The sequence below is a fragment of the Ursus arctos genome, unplaced genomic scaffold, assembly GCF_023065955.2.
Source record: "Ursus arctos isolate Adak ecotype North America unplaced genomic scaffold, UrsArc2.0 scaffold_15, whole genome shotgun sequence".
Lineage (NCBI taxonomy): Eukaryota > Metazoa > Chordata > Mammalia > Carnivora > Ursidae > Ursus > Ursus arctos.
In genome coordinates this window covers 37,146,048-37,167,248 of record NW_026622819.1, presented here as the reverse complement: position 1 = coordinate 37,167,248, position 21,201 = coordinate 37,146,048, and the positions used below count along the sequence as shown (strand labels likewise).

The 21,201-nt window shown below is 37.6% G+C and overlaps 1 protein-coding gene across 2 annotated transcripts in view; it reads right to left on the bottom strand.

Annotated features, from left to right (window-relative positions):
• ITGA1 (integrin subunit alpha 1) overlaps positions 1-21,201 on the bottom strand; it is a 166,428-nt gene that overhangs the window by 79,989 nt on the left and 65,238 nt on the right. For both annotated transcript variants that reach the window (XM_048224257.2, XM_057312234.1), the window contains exons 3-6: positions 11,947-12,059; positions 9,248-9,336; positions 9,026-9,137; positions 8,281-8,408 (exon numbers count right to left, since the gene is read on the bottom strand). In XM_048224257.2, coding sequence (XP_048080214.1) covers positions 8,281-8,408; positions 9,026-9,137; positions 9,248-9,336; positions 11,947-12,059 — 442 coding nt within the window. The remainder of the gene's footprint in view (positions 1-8,280; positions 8,409-9,025; positions 9,138-9,247; positions 9,337-11,946; positions 12,060-21,201) is intronic.

Genomic DNA, 21,201 nt, shown 5'->3' with positions numbered 1-21,201 from the left:
GTTTCAGTTTTTTTTTTTTAATTTTTAAACTGTCCATGACACCTAGCATAATATTTGATCAATAAGATACTTCATATATATCTGACAAATTACAATGACTTAATTATCTAAGCAGCTTCATTACTTTTGGGGGGTAGAGAAGAAAGAGGACGAAAGTGAATGTGCGAAATATAACTTCTGATTTATCTCTCATGAAACTTCAAGTCACAACAAAATGACAAAGAAGTTTAAGAAAGAGAAGTGTGTAGGGGCGCCTGGGTGGCACAGTCGTTAAGCGTCTGCCTTCGGCTCAGGGTGTGATTCCAGCGTTATGGGATCGAGCCCCACATCAGGCTCCTCTGCTATGAGCCTGCTTCTTCCTCTCCCACTCCCCCTGCTTGTGTTCCCTCTCTCACTGGCTGTCTCTGTCAACTAAATAAATAAAATCTTAAAAAAAAAAGAAAGAGAAGTGTGTAAAATAGCTATTAAGTGTATTAAGTCAAAGAGCTATGAAGGAATGGCATTATTTTCTCATTTAGAGTTGTATTATTACTTTGTATTGTTAAGTCAATGTTATAACAGCAGTGCCTAAATTTTAATTTCTAGCATGAACTAAGTTTCTGGGCTTTCATTCAATAATAAACATTATCAACTCAATGGCTTCTTTAGGAGAATAATGATAGGGTAAAACAATGACGTTTTCTGTGTAAGATGCACAATTGCTTAACATGAAAAGAGCTCAGGCTTTGTGTCTGGCCAATTTCATACTTCCTTTTACCAAACTATGGTACAAAAGCCCTGCCCTATAATGTGCTTCTAACGTAATTAAGTCAGAGTACAATGTGGTAATAATACAGGTTGCAGTCCAAGTGAACCGTCAGCATGGGCCATTCTGAGGCTATGTTGGTGAAACCAGGCTTAACCCCTTGTCACTATGGAAAGAGACATAAATGAGACTCGTTCCTGAGGAGATGAAGTGAGTCCTCAGAAACATAAAATTGATAGATGACAGATATAAGTCCTAGGAAAAGGGTGTCTTTAGCTGCCCTGTTGGATGCTGCTGCAATGAAACTCATCCAAGTTCAAAAATGCAAGGATAGAAGAGTAAAAGTAAAGTTCTGAGGAGAGAGAAGACCATGGCAGAAATCAGGATGAGAGGTGAATGGGGCTGGGGATGGAACACCTGCAGAGAAAAGCCTGAAATCTAATGTAAAGGGGTGTCTGGAAGGAGTCCCCACAAACAAGTACTTCTAGTTAGATGACTTCATGAAGTGGAATGAGAGAAGGAGGTCATTACAACGGTGATTTTTAACACAAGGAGAAAAATCCCAGCAACGACATTTTTCCAACCCAAATGATTTATCTCCTATGTGCTTGGCAACACATAAAACTCTAAATTGTATTCCATAAATAAAACGATTAAAGCACAATGTTGTCAAAGTGGAATTCACAGTCTGCCAGGAGAGACAGACACATGAGGCAAAAAGTAGTGCTACCAACTGATGAGACCAATAAGTGAAGGGTGAGCACAAGGTACAGGAACATGGGAGGAGAAAGAATTGTTTATGGGAAGCAGGGGTGGAAAGATCATGGAAAGTGACAGAGCAAGTGACATTGGAACTGAGTCTACGATGTTTACCTAGCACCTAGGGCCTGGGGTGGAGTAGGGCACTCTGGGCAGGGGGACGCCTGTGAACACTGACGATGTGTTCAGGGAAGGCCAGGGAAGGAGTGGCTGCAGAGCATCAAGGGAGGCAAAAAGGCACCAAGGAGGCAGGGAGCAGTGGGAATGAATAGTGCCAGGTGACAGATGCCATATAGCCCACTGGAGAGCTTGGATATGATTCAGTAGGCAAAGTTAGGAGATTTTTTATCCAGGGAAATGCTATGTTATCTTGGAAAGATAACTCAAGTGAGTTATGGATGGAGGTAGGGGAAAATGGAGACCTGGTGGTTAGTCATGGAGAAGATTCCCCTCATTCACAGTACCACTGTCAGAAACTATAGCCTGATTGACAAGGATACGGCTGCAAGGCGCAGTCAGGCTTCTTTTCAGACTTCAAAACAATGAATCAGGCCTCATATTTAAGGCTTCTAGGGAAATGGCCATAAAATGTGCAGTAAAAAGAAAGATAAATAATATTCCTAAAATTCAATTAATTTCTCTCTTTCATTTTGCCTGGTTTAATGTTATGCTACACTCTTGATAGCAACGATCTAGACATTGTTCCATTAGTATATTTCACTTTTATATCAAGCCTCACAATTTACTGGTTTTATTTAGGGTAATGCACTCGTATTTGGCATATTTATATCATTCTCATTTATTATTAAAAGCAATGTTATGTTTAGGTATTGAGGATCAATAAGACCTCCATAATGTTTATACCATCATATCTTTTATGGCAAACTCAAGAGTGTTTCAGGTTTGTTTTTATAGGTGTTTTTTTAAAAGGCAATTTTATAGCCTTTCCTCTGTCTTGGGCAAAAAATTGGTTTACAAAATTTCCTTCACTATGTTTGCAAAATCTTAATTCCCAGGACCACACAGAAATATGGAAGAAATTTTGAGTAACTATTTGGAGTTGATCTTTTTGTCATTGTTTTGAGTCTCCTAAGGTATACTAATTGTCATATGGATACTTTATTTTTTAAAGTTTTTAATTTTAATTCCATTTAGTTATCATACAGTGTTAGTTTCAGGTGCACAGTATGGTGCGATTCAACATTTCCACACATCATTCTGTGCTCATGACAACAAGTGCACTTCTTAATAAAAGCTTTTTTATTTGTTTTCCTTCCTTCCTCCCTTCCTTCCTTTCTTTTTTTCTTCGTTGTGTTGATAATTACTTTCACATCTTTGCAACTACCTTTCAATACATGCGATCACTAAATGACAAATCTATCATAGATTTGTATGATAGAGACTAGACTATCATATTTCATCTTTACCTGTTGTACTAAGTGTATGACTGTAATCAATTTAATAAACAAGAACTCATGAGGTATAGTCAGAATGTGAATTTTTTCGGCACAGGATCCCTTTAAAACTTATTTAGGGTGAAGTTCTTCCATTCTCCCCAGATAGAAAGATAAACATCTTATTCTTTGTTTTAAAATATCTGTTAAAAAAAAAAAAAGACCTATACAATTTGACCCTTAAGCAACACAGATTTGAACTGTGTGGGTCCACTGATACATGACATTTTTTTTTGGTAAATACAGTGTAGTGCTGTAAATGTGTTTTCTCTTCCCTATGATTTTCTTAATTACATTTTCTTTTTTCTAGCTTATTTTATTTTAAGAATATGGTATGTAATATGTATAACATACACAATATGTGTTCATCCATTGCTTACGTTATTGGTAGGACTTCCAGTCAACAGTGGGCTATTAGCAGTTAAGTTCTCATGGAGTCAAATGTTATATGCAGATTTTTAACTATGCAGGGAGTCAGTGACCCTAACCTTCATATTGTTCTAGGGTCAAGTGTATTTTAATTTAGGTTGTATCACATGAAGTTGCTGTATTTGTAGGTAAAAAAATGATCAAATAGCAACAATTCCATATGGTTCAACCTAAATTAAAACAAACTCAAGAAGACAAAATATTGAAGTTGATTTATAGTTAAATTTTCTCTCCTCCCCTTACTACGGCTTATAGGGGGTGAGAAACATGTCGTTGAGAAAGGGACATGACTGGTTGTCTCTTTACTCATCTTCCCTTAGATCCTTAACTGCAGCTTTTGAGCTCTCCAGGGACAGGGGTAGGGGAGACGAATAAAGGGTACAGGAATTCTTACTTGACTGGCGCTATCCTGAGATGGATCAGGTGCTTACCAGGTGTTAACAGCCTTCTTGTGGGTTCTCTGCAGACTTCCCTTTACTTACATCCTTGTCTGAGTGAATACATTTCACTACTGCAGTCCCAAGACATCAGGGATGTCTTCTGCTTTTCTGTGCAGAAGCTTCTGTTCACCTCCAGGAGAGCCTATGGATAGGACCTAGCCCAATTCCACGATGACTCATAAACACACATATTCTTTGTACTGACAGACATTGGGCCTGCAGGTCAGTTCGTCTGCAGCAACCTCTCATCTGATTACCTGTCAGGAGCGAGTCGGCTCCTATCTCACCCGTTAGGTATTTCAGGCAGGGGTCAGGCACTAGTCAGCTATGTGTCCCAACTTTAGTGGACACATCAAACTCATTGTATGATTCCATGGAAGTCTTGCTCACTAGGTTCTTTTTACAGAGACATCTTCACAAATCCCCTCAACTCCATGCTTAATTCCTTTATACCCTTGAGGTGGATGAGGAGTCTAAGAATTCACCATCCAGCTTTTAGCTTTTTATCTGTAGTCTCTCTCACCATTTATTTTTATATCTTCCCCTTTCAGGAATGAAGGCAGGGAGGATAAGTAATTGACCTGCTCCATTTCTGACCTGGGACGGTTCACTGCTTCTTAGGCAACCTGGTGGTTCCCCGTTCCCGAGAGGTTGCCACATTGATGCCGAACTTGGCACGCACCTCGATCGGCATAGTGCACTACAGCCCAGAATGCCTCGGGTCAAGCAATCCTCCTGCCTCAGCCTTCCGAGTAGCTGGGACTACAGGCACACGCCACTCTGTCTGGCGGAGAATAAGTAATTGGGAGGGAAAATTCCAGAAGCAAATTCTGCCAATTTTAGGGGAGAATTGGGTGCTTTAATTGAAAACAAAAACAAAAACAAAAGACAAAACAATCCAAACTTATTTAAATTATGTTACAACCAGTCAGGGAAAAAAATGGTTGTTAAAATAAATTATTTATGTTTTTGGAGAGAATTACTATAAGACCAGATGAAAGATAACCATGCTTTTCAATACACATTTTTTAAAAGAGGAAGTATTTTTCCAAAGTTTCTATAAACAAATTTCTTTTCTGAATCCACTGAAGGAAGGTCAGACTTTAAAGAGAGTTTAAATGTGTTACATTTAAAACCCTATTAAATACAGTTCAGCAAAATTGATGGCTTAGTAAATATGTCCTTTTCAATCCATTTCATTTAGAGAATTAGTTATGAAACTAGTCATCAATACAACTTAAGCCAAAATAGAAAAATATTAGAGAATACTAAAGTATAAACACTAAAGCCCAAAGTATAAAGTAATACACTTAAAAAAATATTAAAATGTCAGTTATAGAAAAAATTGCTCGTTAAACATCCACCTATCAGAGAAAAAATTTTCAAAGCATTAATTATGATATACACATTTATTCAACAGAGTCTCATTAAGCGCCCACTATATCATAGCAAAGCACTGGCTGGCCACTGAAAAGGATTAAAAGGTGATATAAAGTCTGTATCTAGAGAGGCAGCAGACACACATACATATCAATATATAATAATGCATCAGTCCCCTGTTTCTCAAACTTTACCATGTTTAAGAATCATGTAGCTTACTTACTTAAAATGCAGGCTCTATAGCCCCACCCTGAGAGACTCCGATTCTGAAAATCTGGGGTACAGTCCAAGCACCTCAGGGATTTGGAAAGAGAAATTCTATGAGCCAGTTTTGGAGAAACACCGCATTATACAGAAGCCCTATGAGGGCGGTGGCTGTGTCTGTCTTATTTCCACAATTATCCAAGCCCTAGCACAGAGCCTGGTACACTGTAAACCCTCAGGAAAAACATTTGAGTAAATGAATGCAGGAGTATGGCTAAACTTCACAATGACTTATACAAGCAAAATGTGACATAAAAATTCAGCCATTTAAGAAGCTCCTCTCTCCTTAGGAAGGTTGGGTGAAGTTGTCAGATATCACAAATGACTCAGTGCACAGGGTTGCATTCTGAAATTTTCCCCGTGTGGAATGGTGTCCTAGACCTGAGTATATGTGACCTGACTCTTCTGCCTCAGAGTATGTTCATTTCCCTCCCATTCGCTGGTAGCATCGGAACCCTTAAGGGCTGGCCCCCATTCCTCTGAATAGAGTGATTGTTTCCCCCAAGAAAGACATACAACTCTATAAAGGCCACCCTGGCAGGCTAGAATTCCACTGGTGACTGGCAGAATAGCTCCTCTATTAGGAGTTTCACTATAGAAATATAAAATTAATTACAGTTCTAGTGGATAGAAACATCAAAATTGCAGCAGAATGGGTTGACATATAAGCAACTGATTGTTATCTATTTCTTTACAAAACTGAGTCACTGGCACAGATCCCCACTGAAGCGGTGATTATTTTTCTGACAGTCTTGTAGATTTACTTCTCGAAGTGGTGGAGCAATTTCAAACATGTCACTGCTGCACTAATGTCCACAAATAGCTACAGATAAATCAATTTTTTTATGGTGGAACAGATAAGTGAATTTAAAAGTAAAATAAAATTTCCAGATGACTAACAAATACTAGAAATTAAAAAATATTCCAAGACTGTTCTTAGCTTTGGAAAGAAAGGACTGGATAAGGAAGCAAATGGGCTGGGCAAAACAGTGGAAGGGAAGAGAGCACGTCATGGGGAAGGCAATGAGAGAGGACCAAGCTGCGGTCCAGCCATCTCATGGCAGGTGTGTCAGTGCGGGGAAGAGAGTGCCACAGGGCTGGCTGCAGAAGGACAGGGACAGCCATGATGAAATGAAAAGGACTAGAGACCTAATATTTAGGACCAGCTCTGAAAGCTCTCCAGAAGTAGAGGTCTCAGCGAGGACAAACAGCTCAACTATACTTTGAAAGCTATGGTTTCTGATCTCTCATCAATAAGCAAGCAACATTGAACAAGTTACTTAGACTCTCCCATCTTCTCCATAAATTGAGATTTGGGGCTAAATGACCTCCACAATTCTGCCAAGCTTTAATTTTATAGCTCTTCGAAATCTTACTGACCAAGGAGAGAAAGGTTAGGGGAAGAGAGGAAAGAAGGATGAAAGAGGTCCTCAGAAGGGGAAAAAAAAAATGGAGGAGCAAGTCACAATTCTGGAGTGGTCTTTTAAAGGATGCAGGCTGCCTTATGCCCTGTAGCAAGAAGAAATATAATATCCTCTCCAAACTTCCGGTAATTCACTTGGGAAGATTAATTGCAAATGAGAAACTTGCGTCCAGGAAAATTTACATTTTGTGATGCATAAATGTCCATTTTCTTTAAATAATTTTATACTGATTTCAAGATGTTCATTGTACAGTAGGATATTCGCAGCCTTACCCCTTACCTAGCTCTCAGCTATTCAGCCTTGGAACATGGTCATATGACCTTTCACTTTGGGGTTTGCATCTAATTTGCAGTCTTCTACTACCATTCTTTTGCAAAAATTCATTTTATATATAAGTGTAAATATATTTACAGGTATACATATACAGAAACATATACAAGCATATCATACACACACACAAATATCTGTGTGTGTTTATGTCCCACACTGTGTGTGGGTGTGGCAAACATTAATGCAGTCAGACCACTTTGTCAGTGCCTCAGAAATTTCTCTAGAAGTGGAGCTCTCAGAGACAAAAGGAAAGACATCAGTCTGCATGTGCAGTCCTAAAGTGTCCTGTGCTCTCCAGCAGCCCCAAACCATGCAACAACCATGTTGACTCTCACTCCCATGTTAATTTCTCCTCTCAAGGCACTGACTTCACTCTGAAATTTGACTGTTATCCACTGTTGTCTACATATTTTAAGGCATATGACCATATAAGTTTAATAAACATTAGATTAGTTAAACCCAAACTCAGTGTCTAAAGTGAGAGAGCCACACAAGAAGTTTCACTTCACTTAATGGCAATAAAGGGGATGTGTTTAGAAATAGATACTCATGGAGAGAAATTAAAAAAAAAAAAACTATTCAACTTAACTGTAGCTAAAACATGAAGCATGTGCTTTTTACTTAGGAAAATAAGTTACTAAATATGAGAAAAAATGGACCTTAACTGATATCCTGTGGTTACTTATGAATTTACTTGTATAATATGAGAGATTGAAATGTGATGTGTTCTTTGGGATGTTAGATTAGTTTCCACAAATTCTGAAATGCTGCTCTGATATTACCAAAGGTGGCTACACTTACCTTATAAGTAAGAATACAATTATGGTTTTACAGACATTTGTAGGGGATATTTTCCAAGAGCATTAGAGATGGCAATTTCATAATATTTTCTGTTTAGAAAATAACAGGGTCTTCCAGTTCAGAGATATAGAATATAAAATTCATCCCAAATATTATTTTTATTGATTAATTTATTTTCAGAGTATTTTGTATTATTAAAAACCTATGCATTTTTACCTTTTGAACAACAGAAGTCAAAATGCATAGTCACATACCTGTGTCTGTTTAGGACCAATATCCATTCTTTCAAGAAGGTCATTTAAAAAAGCTGTAACACTCTCCCAGGGGTAAATACTGTTGGAGCCATCCAGCACTATGACTATGTCCAGCTGGGTGCTGCATTCTGTAATAAAAGGAGTCAACAGTGCAAATTTGGAGTTTATCTTTTTAGATAGTATGAAGGTGTATGGAGTGTTTTCATAGCTGAAGTAAGCTCATTTTAAAAGATAAGCTGACAGTCTACATAGTGGACACACTGCTTTTATAATCAGAAAAAATAGTTTTAGGAAAATAAAGGGGATAAACACTACTACATTCAATACCAATTGGTTTGGGATTCTTATCAAGTAAAACTCATCTCTACTTAGTTGTAATCAACATTGTATGAGTTATCTTTGGAAATTTCCTCAATATGAATTTTATATAACTGTTCTCATTCTGTGTGTATTTCAAATGAGATTACTTTCTTCAAAGAGACTCACTCTTTAAATAAAAACAATGTGGCAGCTTTAGCTATGATGTTTAAACAAGACTCTGTTAAAGGTTATTTACACTAATAATCAGCTCCAAAAATAGCAGTGGGGCTTGGTTATATATCGGCAAAGCAAACATTTACCTAAATTGGTAATGCTGGTAGCTGAGAAAATACTTCAAGCTTTTTGGTATGCTCCTGTGTATACATATGTGTCATTCATTGCTCACAGTTTTCAAACATGTAAGAACATTGCATAAAATGTGTACCTCGTACAGGAGCAACGGAGTTCACGACTTGAAATGTGGGGCTGACATCAGAACAGATTCCAGTTGTGTAATGCAAATGTCCACATCTATAGGCATATAGGGGGCCACATGCCTTTTAAAAGATTAAAGACCGCAAGATTAAAAACTATATAACAGATTTTTTTTTTAAAGACTTACAATTACAGCATTCCTGGTTCATTAACCAACTCTTTGCTTTCTTACCAGAAACCCTCCGTTTGGGTTGGTGACTAAAGTTGATCCAAATGTCATGTTCTCCTTTACTTCCGTGACATTGGGAATTGATGTATTAACTAAAAATAGAACAAAATGTTATGAGGGTGGAAAACAAAGTATAATTAAATGTCTTCTCATTAAGACATTCTATTTGCTTTGCTCATATCATAGCACATTCTTCTTCTGATTCGACTAAATAGTCTTCAAAGTATTATTAAGGAATATAATGAACACGCAAAGGCTGAAAACCTGGCTTATGTCCCAGAAACTTTGTCTGGATAACTGTCTCAAATAGTTTTGCTGAACTGTAAAAGAATGCAGAACTACTGGGGCAATGAGAGAATGTGGGATAGCCTTTCACACATTTTTGTTAATTAAAACAAAAAATATTTAATCTCATAATATTGTAGTTATAATGTAAATTTACACACCTACCTTGCATGTTATATCTATATGTTATAAATAACCAACGATAAAACATGATTTCTGACAAGAGGGAAAATGAGTAGTAGAGCAGAAAAAAAAACACCCCTCAAATATAAGTTTATGACCATTAATTTCACCATCGTGGGGACATGAGGGTAACAAAGAAAACTGGAGCAAGACTGAGCAGTGGTCAGGACGTTTGGAGAAAAGAAACACAATGAAGGGATGCCATTTGATATTCCGGATAGGACTGTTGGGTCTTGAAGCATGCCAACCTGGCAAAATTGGCAAGAAGTTCCAGTTATTCATATTGAAAAAAGATTGGACAGGAAAATCAAAATCTTCTAAACTCTGCTTAGCAGAGTGCTGAAATATTTGAAAGTGACAAAACTCAGGTGCAAGAAAGATTTAACTCACTGTTCATGAACAGAAGTTTCTCCTACCTTAAGACCATATATAGCTTAAAGTGGGGAATGGAAGCAGAGATTCCTGAATGGTCCCAAGGTCTTCCTAATCTGACGGTGGTCTTTGTCCCAGAGTTTAATCTGGTTTGCCTTGAAAGCACCTGGACCTGGGCTATTATCTACACTGGTCTTGAATAATCTGGATTAGAGTTTTTTATACTAGGGTTGACCCAGGATGAGCATTCTTGGGACATTAGGGACTATAGCAGGAACTTCTCCATTGTTGTTGAGGTAGTTAAATCTCCATGCTAATGTTAAAACTCTATTACAGTTACCAGTAATGAAAGAGCAGCTCCTATCAGAACAAGTCTTTTGAAATAACAACTATAACTCTAGGAAAAGGAGAAAAAAAAGAAACAACCATCTCAAGGCACTGGAAAGCAACCAAAAGCAGACAGAAACTAAAGGCAAGTATGTACTTGTAAGAAAAGATTAACACTGGGTGAGTTTCTTGTTTATGTGTTTGTTTTCCCCCAAGGGAAGTCCCTCGTCACTGGCTATACCTCAAATAAAACTCAAAGTCTTACAGTTTGAAGAAACAGAGGACAGAAACTGGAGTAATGACAGCAACTGCAAAGTGAGGGGGTATATCTTGGAAAGTAGAGCCACAAAAAGAGAGTTCCAAAATATACATGCATATTCTGTCCAAATATCTGAAGGATTTGAACTGTATATGTGCAGGGTAAACTTCAAACAGCTCAGCTACAATTAAAAGAACTGAATAGAGATTTTAACTCCTTCCCACTATAGTCGGGAAATTGAGTTCAGCCAAGTAAACTGTCTGCTAAAACAAAAAGTTAAGACTATTCAAAGACACATAAAAGATCTAGAATCTCCACACTTAAAACTCAAAAGTATAATCCAGGATACAATCCAAAATTACTAAACACAAGATAAAACAGGAAAATGTGACTCAACCTCAAGAGAAAGGTAATAAATGGAAAGTGATGTTGACATATTCCAGATGTTGTAATTATGAGGCAAGGGTATTAAAGCAGCTATTGTAACTATGCTCATAAATGTAAAGGAAAAATGTTCATAATAAATAAATAGGAAATTGAAAAAAAGAGAAGTGAAAAATACAAGAATTGAAATTAAACTTGTAAAGTATATATTAATTTAATGGTATTTAACACTTTTAGAACACTGATAGGATTCTAATTCTTGGATAGTTCTAGTAGGGATTTTCTAGTCATGTTCGAATTACAGTGATATTTCTATCAAACATATCTATTTCTGTTTGTTTTTTTTTTAAAGATTTTATTTATTTATTTGACAGAGATAGAGACAGCCAGTGAGAGAGGGAACACAAGCAGGGGGAGTAGGAGAGGAAGAAGCAGGCTCATAGCGGAGGAGCCTGATGTGGGGCTCGATCCCATAACGCCGGGATCACGCCCTGAGCTGAAGGCAGACGCTTAACCGCTGTGGCACCCAGGCGCCCCAACATATCTATTTCTATATAAATTTACCTTGTGCTATTCTCCTCAAAAAAATTTATGTATTACAATTCCTGTGCTATTTTCTTTTTAAAAAAGATACAGATAAATTTTGTGGAGGCAATGTAATGGGTGGGGTTATTTGGAAAGGTCTTTTATTTCTAAATCTATGGATATTTTATCATGAATTCTAAAGCAAATGAAGGACAGACAATCAAAATGTCATTTTATGTGAATCTGAATGATAAGAACTGAAGAATGTTTATATATTCTTTTAATCTTTTCTTCAGTTAAAATTTATTTTGAATGAGAATGCTGGATATAATTTAGGATCAGACTTTAACGTTTTGACTTTACATACCTGGTAGATCCAACTTTATGCAAGGTAATGGTTTGCCTCTCCCAACTGGACACTTATAGACATCACCAGTTCTGTTCTTGGGTTGACCAACTGAAGGAGAACCAACAAGCACCCTGGAAGTTAAATAACTCAATTAACATTTTTGAGTAAAAGGAAACATTTTATTTTAGTTATTTTATGACTAGTTCTAAGACAATGACAGTAATTCTCATAGACATAATCAGATAGATTATGTTAGTAATGCAATATTATTCAAAATAAGTTAGTAATGCAATATTATTCAAAATAAGCTGAGTGTCTTCAAATTGCAGGCTGATTTGTATTAAACACCATAAAATATATAGAGGAGAGATTGCAGTATAATTTATTTATTTTATTACATATTACTTTATTATATATTTTATTGGGGAGCTGAAATAATAATTATTGGTTAAGCCTGCTGCTGTGTTAGTTTATAAAACATACATGGAAATACAAATGACTTTTTCCTATGAGGAATTAATAATTTCATAGAGAAGTTAGCAAACATAAATATTTGATTATCATAAGATTTAATATTAGTATATACTAGCTTGTAATCACTTAGAAAATAAGGATAGTTATAAGACCCAGGTTAAAATCGTTCACTCTCTTTTTAGACAGAATTATAGAATCACTTAAATAACAATTAACAAAAAAATGTAGTCATGATGTATTTTAGTCCTAGGAAGCCATTTAACAAAGTTTCCTGTGATATCTTCAGGAGTAGGGTGGATGAATGTGGTTGAGTGTTAAGGCACATGGGTGGATTCACAGCTGCTGATTCATTGCTGGCTGAAAATCTACATACAAAGATGATGTTTACTATGTACCGAAGGACTCTAATTACGTGCCATTGAATGTATTCAGGACTGTTTTAGCGTATATATTTGTTTATGACTTTTGTGAAGATACAGAAAGCATAAAGTTATGCATCAAGTAAATCAATATATCTGTTTGGGCAATCAGAAGTGTTTCAACATTCTGGAATAAGAAACTTAATAGGCAGCCCAGCCAGGGCAGAGCAGATAAGAGTCTGAACCAGGGAAGGAAAATGCGTGATAAATCTTAATGACTCCGTCCTGTTTTCAGTAGATTATTTATCTCTTTATTTTCAGTGAAAGAGTCTTGGGGCTCTTGTTGAACACAACAGATTACATTTCCATCTCTTGATGAGTCACTTACTAAAACATTTTGGGAGTGAAATAGTAAAATAGTAGACTGTAGCTCTCTGATGGACTTTACTTTCCACCCGCACTGTTCAAAATGGCAGCCAGGAGAGGAAAAAAGATGGCAGAGGAGTAGGGGACCCTATTTTAGCTGGTCCCCTTAATCGAGCTGGATATCTACCAGATGATCCTGAACACCCACGAAATCAGCCTGAGACGTAAGAAGATACATCTGGATCTCTACAGACGAACAACTCCAGCGCTGGGTATTGAGGTACTAAGCCCGGAGCTGTGAATCTGTGCACAGATATTGGAAGATAAATGGAAGGGGGAGGGAGCCGCCCAGCTGCAGCACTGGGGAGCAGTAGCCTCCTGCACTGAGGAGTGGGCTGGACTCGCGGACCGGTAGCCACTGGGAAACCAGACTGAAACCAGGAGTTTGGCAGCACCTTCACGATCCAGACTTAAACCGGGAGCTCGGGAGCTCGCACTCAAACCAGACTGAAACCAGAGCTCCTGAGTGCGAGCGTGAACCGGACTGAAACCGGGAGCTCGGGAGCACATGTGGGAAGTGGGGGCAGCTGGCAGTTTTAGAAGCACAAAGGGCAGAGACTTGCCGGCCCTGGGAGCAAGGACTGGGAGAACGGCCATGGGGAGCACAACTTGGGAAGCTGTGGGTTTTTAGCAGCACTGACAGAAAGGGAGTTAGAGTGGCCAGGAGAGCTCAGTGAAGAGCAGATTGCAGAGAGACAGAGGTGTGAATATAGTCACTGCTGCTCTGACCCTCCAAAGAGTCAAAGAAAGTCACCAGGGAAAGCCCCCAGAGAACTAAAACCTGGAAAAAGCAGTTCTCACTGTGCCCATCCCCCCCCCCACCCAACAGGGGACAGGGCAACTCCACCCAAACAGGTTGCCTGAGTATCAGCACAGCAGGCCCCTCCCCCAGAAGGCAGGCTGAAAAAACAAGAAGCCCACATCCCTAAGGTCCCTATAAAACAAGTGCATCTTGCTTGGGTACTGGTCAATAATTTGGGCTCTGTACATCCCTGCAACCACTCCTCATCAGAATGACAAGGAGGAGGAACCCCCAACAAAGGAAAGAAACAGAGACTGTGGCCTCTGGCACAGAACTAATGGATATGGATATAACCAAATTGTCAGAAATGGATTTCAGAGTAACAATGGTCAAGATGATGTGTAGGTTTGAAAAAATTATTAACAAAAATATTAACGAAAATTTAGAAACTCTAAGGATGGAAATGAGAATGAATCCGGTGGAAGTTAAGAATGCTATGAATCAAGTGCAGTCTAAACTGGATGCTTTGATGGCCAGGGTAAACAAAGCAGAAGAATGAATTAGTGAGTTAGAGAATGAGATGATAGAAAAGAAAGAAAAGAAACATAGCTTAAAAAACTCCACTTTCAAGAAAAAAAAACTACGGGAGATTACTAACTCAATGAAACGTTCCAATGTCAGAATCATCGGCATCCCTGAGGGGATGGAGAAAAAAAGAGGTCTACAAGAGATATTTGAACAAATTGTAGCTGAGAACTTCCTTAATCTGGCAAAGGAAACAAGGATTCATGTCCAAGAGGCAGAGAGGACCCCTCCCAAGATCAATGAGAACAAACTGACACCATGTCACAAAATAGTACAATTCACAAATCTTAGATCCAAGGAAACAATCTTGAAAGCAGCAAGGAGGAAGAGAGTCCTCATGTACAGAGGGAGGAACATCAGAATAATGTCACACTTGTCTACAGAGACCTGGCAAGCCAGAAAAAGCTGGCAAGACATATTCAGAGCACTAAGTGAGAAGAACATGCAGCCAAGGATACTGTATCCAGCAAGGCTGTCGTTCAGAATGGATGGAGAGACAAGGAGCTTCCAAGACTGGCAGAAACTGAAAGAATATGTGACCACCAAGCCAGCCCTACAAGAAATGTTAAGGGGGGTTTTACAAAAGTAAAAAGACCCTAAGAGTGATACAGAACAGAAATTTACAATCTATAGAAACAAAGACTTCACAGGCAACATGACAACATTAAAATCATATCTCTCAATAATTACTCTCAGTGTGAATGGCCTAAATGCTCCCATAAAATGCCACAGGGGTGCAGGCTGGATAAAAAGACATGACCCATCCATATTCTGTCTACAACAGATTCATTTTGAACCTAAAGATACATCCAGACTGAAAGTAAAGGGATGGAGAACCATTTTTCATGCCAACAGACTTCAAAAGAAAGCTGGGGTAGTAATTCTCATATCAGACAGATTAGATTTTAAGCTAAAGACTGTAGTTAGAGATACAGAAGGACACTATATTACTCTTAAAGGGTGTATCCAACAAGAGGATCTAACAATTATAAATATCTATGCCCCCAACAGGGGAGCAGCCAGATACACAAGCCAACTCTTAATCAGAATAAAGAGACATATAGATAATAATATGTTAATAGAAGGGGACCTCAACACTCCACTCTCAGCAATAGACAGATCATCTAAGCAGAAAATCAACAAAGAAACTAGAGCTTTGAATGATATACTGGACCAGATGGACCACATAGATATATACAGAACACTACACCCTAGAACAACAGAATACTCATTCTTTTTGAATGCACATGGAACTTTCTCCAGAATAGACCATATACTGGGTCACAAAACAGGTCTCAACCTATACCAAAAGACTGAGATTATTCCCTGCATATTCTCAGACCACAATGCTTTGAAACTGGAACTCAATCACAAGGAAAAATTTGGAAGAAACTCAAACACTTGGAAACTAAGGACCATCCTGCGAGCTTTACATTGGAAACCAGGGATGTACTGTATGGTGACTAACATAATATAATAAAAAAACATTAAAAACAAAAAGAATGATTGGGTAAACCAGGGAATTAAAGAAGAACTGAAGCAATTTATGGCAACCAATGAAAACAAAAACACATCAGTCCAAAACCTATGGGACACTGTAAAGGCTGTCCTAAGGGGAAAATACATAGCCGTCCAAAACTCACTCAAAAGAATAGAACAATCTAAAATGCAGTCCTTATATTCTCACCTTAAGAAGCTGAAAATGGAACAGAAGAATAGCCCTAACCCACACACAAGACAATTGATTAAGATTAGAGCAGAGATCAATGAATTAGAAACCAGGAACACAGTGGAGCAGACCAACAAAACTAGAAGCTGGTTCTTTAAAAGAATTAATAAGGTCAATAAGCCACTGGACAGACTTACTCAAAAGAATAGAGAAAGGACCCAAATTAATAAAATTGTGAATGAAAGGGCAGAGATCACGACCAACACCAAGGAAATAGAAACAATCATTAGAAACTATTATCAACAACTATATGCCAATAAATTAAAAGACCTGGAAGAAATGGATGCCTTCCTGGAAACCTATGAACTACCAAGACTGAAATGGGATGAAATTGATTATCTAAACAGATCAATTAATCATGAAGAGATTGAATTAGTGATAAAAAAACCTCCCCAAAACAAGAGTCCGGGGCCTGGTGGATTCCCTGGGGAATTCTACCAAACATTCAAAGAAGAGATAATACCTATTCTCCTGAAGCTGTTTCAAAAAATAGAAACAGAAGGAAAACTACCAAACTCATTTTATGAGGCCAGCATTACCTTGATCCCCAAACCAGGCAAAGACCCCATCCAAAAGGAGAATTACAGACCAATATCCCTGATAAATATGATGCCAAAATTCTCAACAAGATTCTAGCTAATAGGATCCAACAGCACATTAAAAGGGTTATCCATCACGACCAAGTGGGATTCATCCCTGGAATGCAAGGGTGGTTCAACATTCGCAAATTGATCAGTGTGATAGATCACATTAAGAAGAGAATAGACAAGAACCATATGGTCCTCTCAATTGATGCAGAAAAAGCATCTGACAAAATACAGCATCCTTTCCTGATTAAAACCCTTCTGAGTGTAGGGATAGAGGGTACATTCCTCAATCTCATAAAAACCATTTATGAAAAGCCTACAGCGAATATCATTTTCAACGGGGAAAGCTGAAACCCTTTCCCTTAAGATCAGGAACACGACAAGGATGCCCACTCTTGCCATTATTGTTCAGCATAGTATTAGAAGGCCTAGCAACAGTAACCAGAAAACAAAAACAAATAAAAGGTATTCAAACTGGCAAAGAAGAAGTCAAACTGTCTGTCTTTACAGATGACATGATACTGTATATGGAAAACCCAACAGACTCCACCCCCAAATTACTAGAACTCATACAACAATTCAGTAATGTGGCAGGATACAAAATCAATGCTCAGAAATCAGTTGCATTTCTATACACGAATGATGACACTGAAGAAAGAGAAATTAGGAAATCAATTTCATTTACAATAGCACCAAAAACCATAAGATATCTCGGAATAAACTTAACCAGAGAGGTAAAGGATCTATACTCTAGAAACTACAGAACACTGATGAAAGACATTGAAGAAGACCCAAAAAGATGGAAAACATTCCATGCTCATGGATTGGAAGAAAAAACATAGTTAAAATGTCGATGCTACCCAGAGCAATCTACACTTTCAACACCATCCCGATCAAAATACCAATGACATTTTTCAAAGAGCTGGAACAAACAATCCTAAAATTTGTGTGGAACCAGAAAAGAACCTGAATCGCCAAGGAAATGTTGAAAAAGAAAAACAAAGCTGGGGGCATCACACTGCCTGATTTCAAGCTATACTACAAAGCTGTGGTCACCAAGACAGCATGGTACTGGCATAAAAACAGACACATAGACCAATGGAACAGAATAGAGACTCCAGAAATGGACCCTTGACTTTATGGTCAACTAATCTTTGACAAAGCAGGAAAAAATGTCCAGTGGAAAAAAGACAGTCTCTTCAATAAATGGTGCTGGGAAAATTGGACAGCTATGTACAGAAGAATGAAACTTGACCACTCTCTCACACCATACACAAAGATAAACTCCAAATGGATAAAAGACCTCGATGTGAGACAGCAATCCATCAAAATCATAGAGGAGAACATAGGCTGTAAACTCTTCGACATTGGCTCTAGCAACTTCTTTCATGACACATCTCTGAAGGCAAGGAGAACAAAAGCAAAAATGAACTTTGGGACTTCATCAATATAAAAAGTTTCTGCACAGCAAAGGAAACAGTCAGCAAAACCCACAGAATGGGAGAAGATATTTGCAAATGACACTAGAGATAAAAGGCTGGTATCCAAGATCTATAAAGAACTTCTCAAACTCAATACCTGGGAAACACATAATCAAATCAAATAATGGGCCAAAGATATGAAGAGACACTTTTCCAATGAAGACATACAAATGGCTAACAGACACATAAAAGAATGTTCAAAATCATTAGCCATCAGGGAAATTCAAATCAAAACCACACTGAGATACCACCTCATGCCAGTTAGAATGGCAAAAATTGACAAGGCAAGAAAGAACAAATGTTGGAGAGGATGTGGAGAAAGGGGAACCCTCTTACACTGTTGGTGGGAATGCAAGTTGGCACAGCCACGTTGAAAAACAGTGTGAAGGTCCCTCAAAAAGTTAAAAATAGAGCTACCCTATGATCCAGCAATTGCACTACTGGGTATTTACCCCAAAGATAAAGATGTAGTGAAGAGAAGGGCCATATGCACACCAATGTTCATAGTAGCATTGTCCACAATAGCTAAACTGTGGAAGGAGCTGAGATGCCCTTCAAGAGACGAATGGATTAAGAAGATGTGGTCCATATATACAATGGAATATTACTCAGCCATCAGAAAGAACGATTACGCAACATTTGCAGGAACATGGATGGCACTGGAGGAGATTATGCTAAGCGAAATAAGTCAAGCAGAGAAAGGCAATTATCATATGGTTTCACTCATTTATGGAACATAAGAAGTAGGAAGATCGGTAGGAGAAGAAAGGGAAGAATGAAGGGCGGGTAAACAGAAGGGTGAATGAACCATGAGAGAGTGTGCACTCTGGGAAACAAACTGAGGGCTTCAGAGGGGAGAGGGGTGCGGGATTGGGATAGGCCTGTGATGGGTATTAAGGAGGGCTCATATTGCATGGAGCACTGGGTGTTATACGCAAACAATGAATCATGAAACACTACATCAAAAACTAATGATGTACTGTATGGTGACTAACATAACATAATAAAAAATTTAAATAAAAGAAACTTAAGAAACTAGTTAAAATTTAATATGAACGTATGTAAATAACTTCACTTAGCTGCATACTATTATCTATATCAATACAGGATGTGGGCAATCTGACTTAATAGGAGTTCATGTAAAAAAGACACGGCGGATTTGTTGATAGCAAGTAAAGATGAACCAACAGTGTATTTTAGTATCAAAAATGCTAATGTGACCTTAGGCTGCATTGCTGGAAATAGATGCTCTGATCAAGGAAAGTGATCACCCCTCTGTGCTCTGCACTCTCAGACCATGTCTGTAATCTCCAAATTAAGAGAGACGTAGGCACAATGGAATGTATTTAGGAGTTATGACTCAGATGGTTAAGTGCCTGGTAATTTTCTCAGATCAGAGATGCTTGAGGAAAGTTGGGGATGTTTAGCATAAAAAAAAATATCTGAAGGAGAGTTGAGAGGTTCCATAGGAGTGTAGGTGCTAACAGCATATATTTTTAAAAAAATCTAAATATTTTAAAGTCTCTCATATTGAAAAGAAATGGGATTTATTTCGTGTAAGTCCTTTGGGTAAAGCTAGTATTAATGAAAATGTTTTATAACATGCAAATATTGAATTGTTGAACAGATTCACTAAAACATAGCTATGATATAATGCCTTTGTAAAGCCATTTTTGATATGCCTAAATCACCATAAAATTGTTTAAACCTTTACTTCTGGAAATCTATCCTAAAAAAATGGCCTAAATTAAGGGAAAAAGCTTAATGCATAAAAATAATGCTCATAGTGTTATATATAATATGAAAGATGAAAAGAGATATAGTCAACAGCAAGAACTAATTAATTATTGCAGGGCCATTCTATAGAATATTGCAGTCATAAAGAATAATAGTAAGATTGCATGGTGGTATTAAAATCACTTATGATCTAATTCAAAGTAAAAATCTACCTCATTTAGTGAAAACCTATGACAATTCAAAGTGGATGATACCAAACTATATTGAATGTACTCATCATAATAGCAATGACAATAATAGCCGACACTTACTAAGTCTATACCTTGTGCCATATACTCCTCTAAGTGCTTTCCATATACTAAGTAATTTAATCCTCTCCACTAAATACAGCATGAACTTTGGAGCCAGACTTCATGCATTCAAATCATGGCTTTGTCATTTTCTTAGTTGTATGATTTAGGACAAATCACTTACCCTCTGTGTCTTAGTTTCTTCATCTGTAAAATGGAACTACTCTATCTATGTAAAACATAGATTAAAAGGGAGTTCATAAAAAAAATTATATTAAGGAAGTTGTGGTTAGTGTTCTTTCCCCAATATTTTCAAAGCTTTTTGTAATGTGATTAATTAAATTAGTTTTATAGTTAAGACAGTTTAGAGAAAAGTAGTGAGCCTACTATTATGGAAAATATTTAAGTTGAGGCTAGACAGATTGAGTAATGTTTATTAAGAACATTTTATAAGCCCAGCATGTACACCAGGCCCTGGGGATATGAAATGAATAAAACACAATTTTTTTTAGGTTGCTTAAAACTTAGTGGGGAAGCAGAACTATAAATGGACTATTATAATACTGAATAGATCACAACTTGGTGCAACTTTAGCAAGGTCTTAGAAGCAAGAAGAAATAGCTTCTTTGGTAAATTCAAGTAGCTCAGGGTAGCTGGAATAGAAGGGGAGCCTGTCAAGCTAAATAGTGTCCAGATCAGGAATGTTCCTATGGTCCAGTTTAAGAACTTTGGGGTTATTATATGGAGGGGAGAGTTGGGAACCACCAATGCTTTTAAAGAAGGATGTGACATGATCAAATGCTTTATAGAGCTTATTTGCTTGCAGTGTCATGAATATATTGGGAAAGCGGCAAATTAGACTC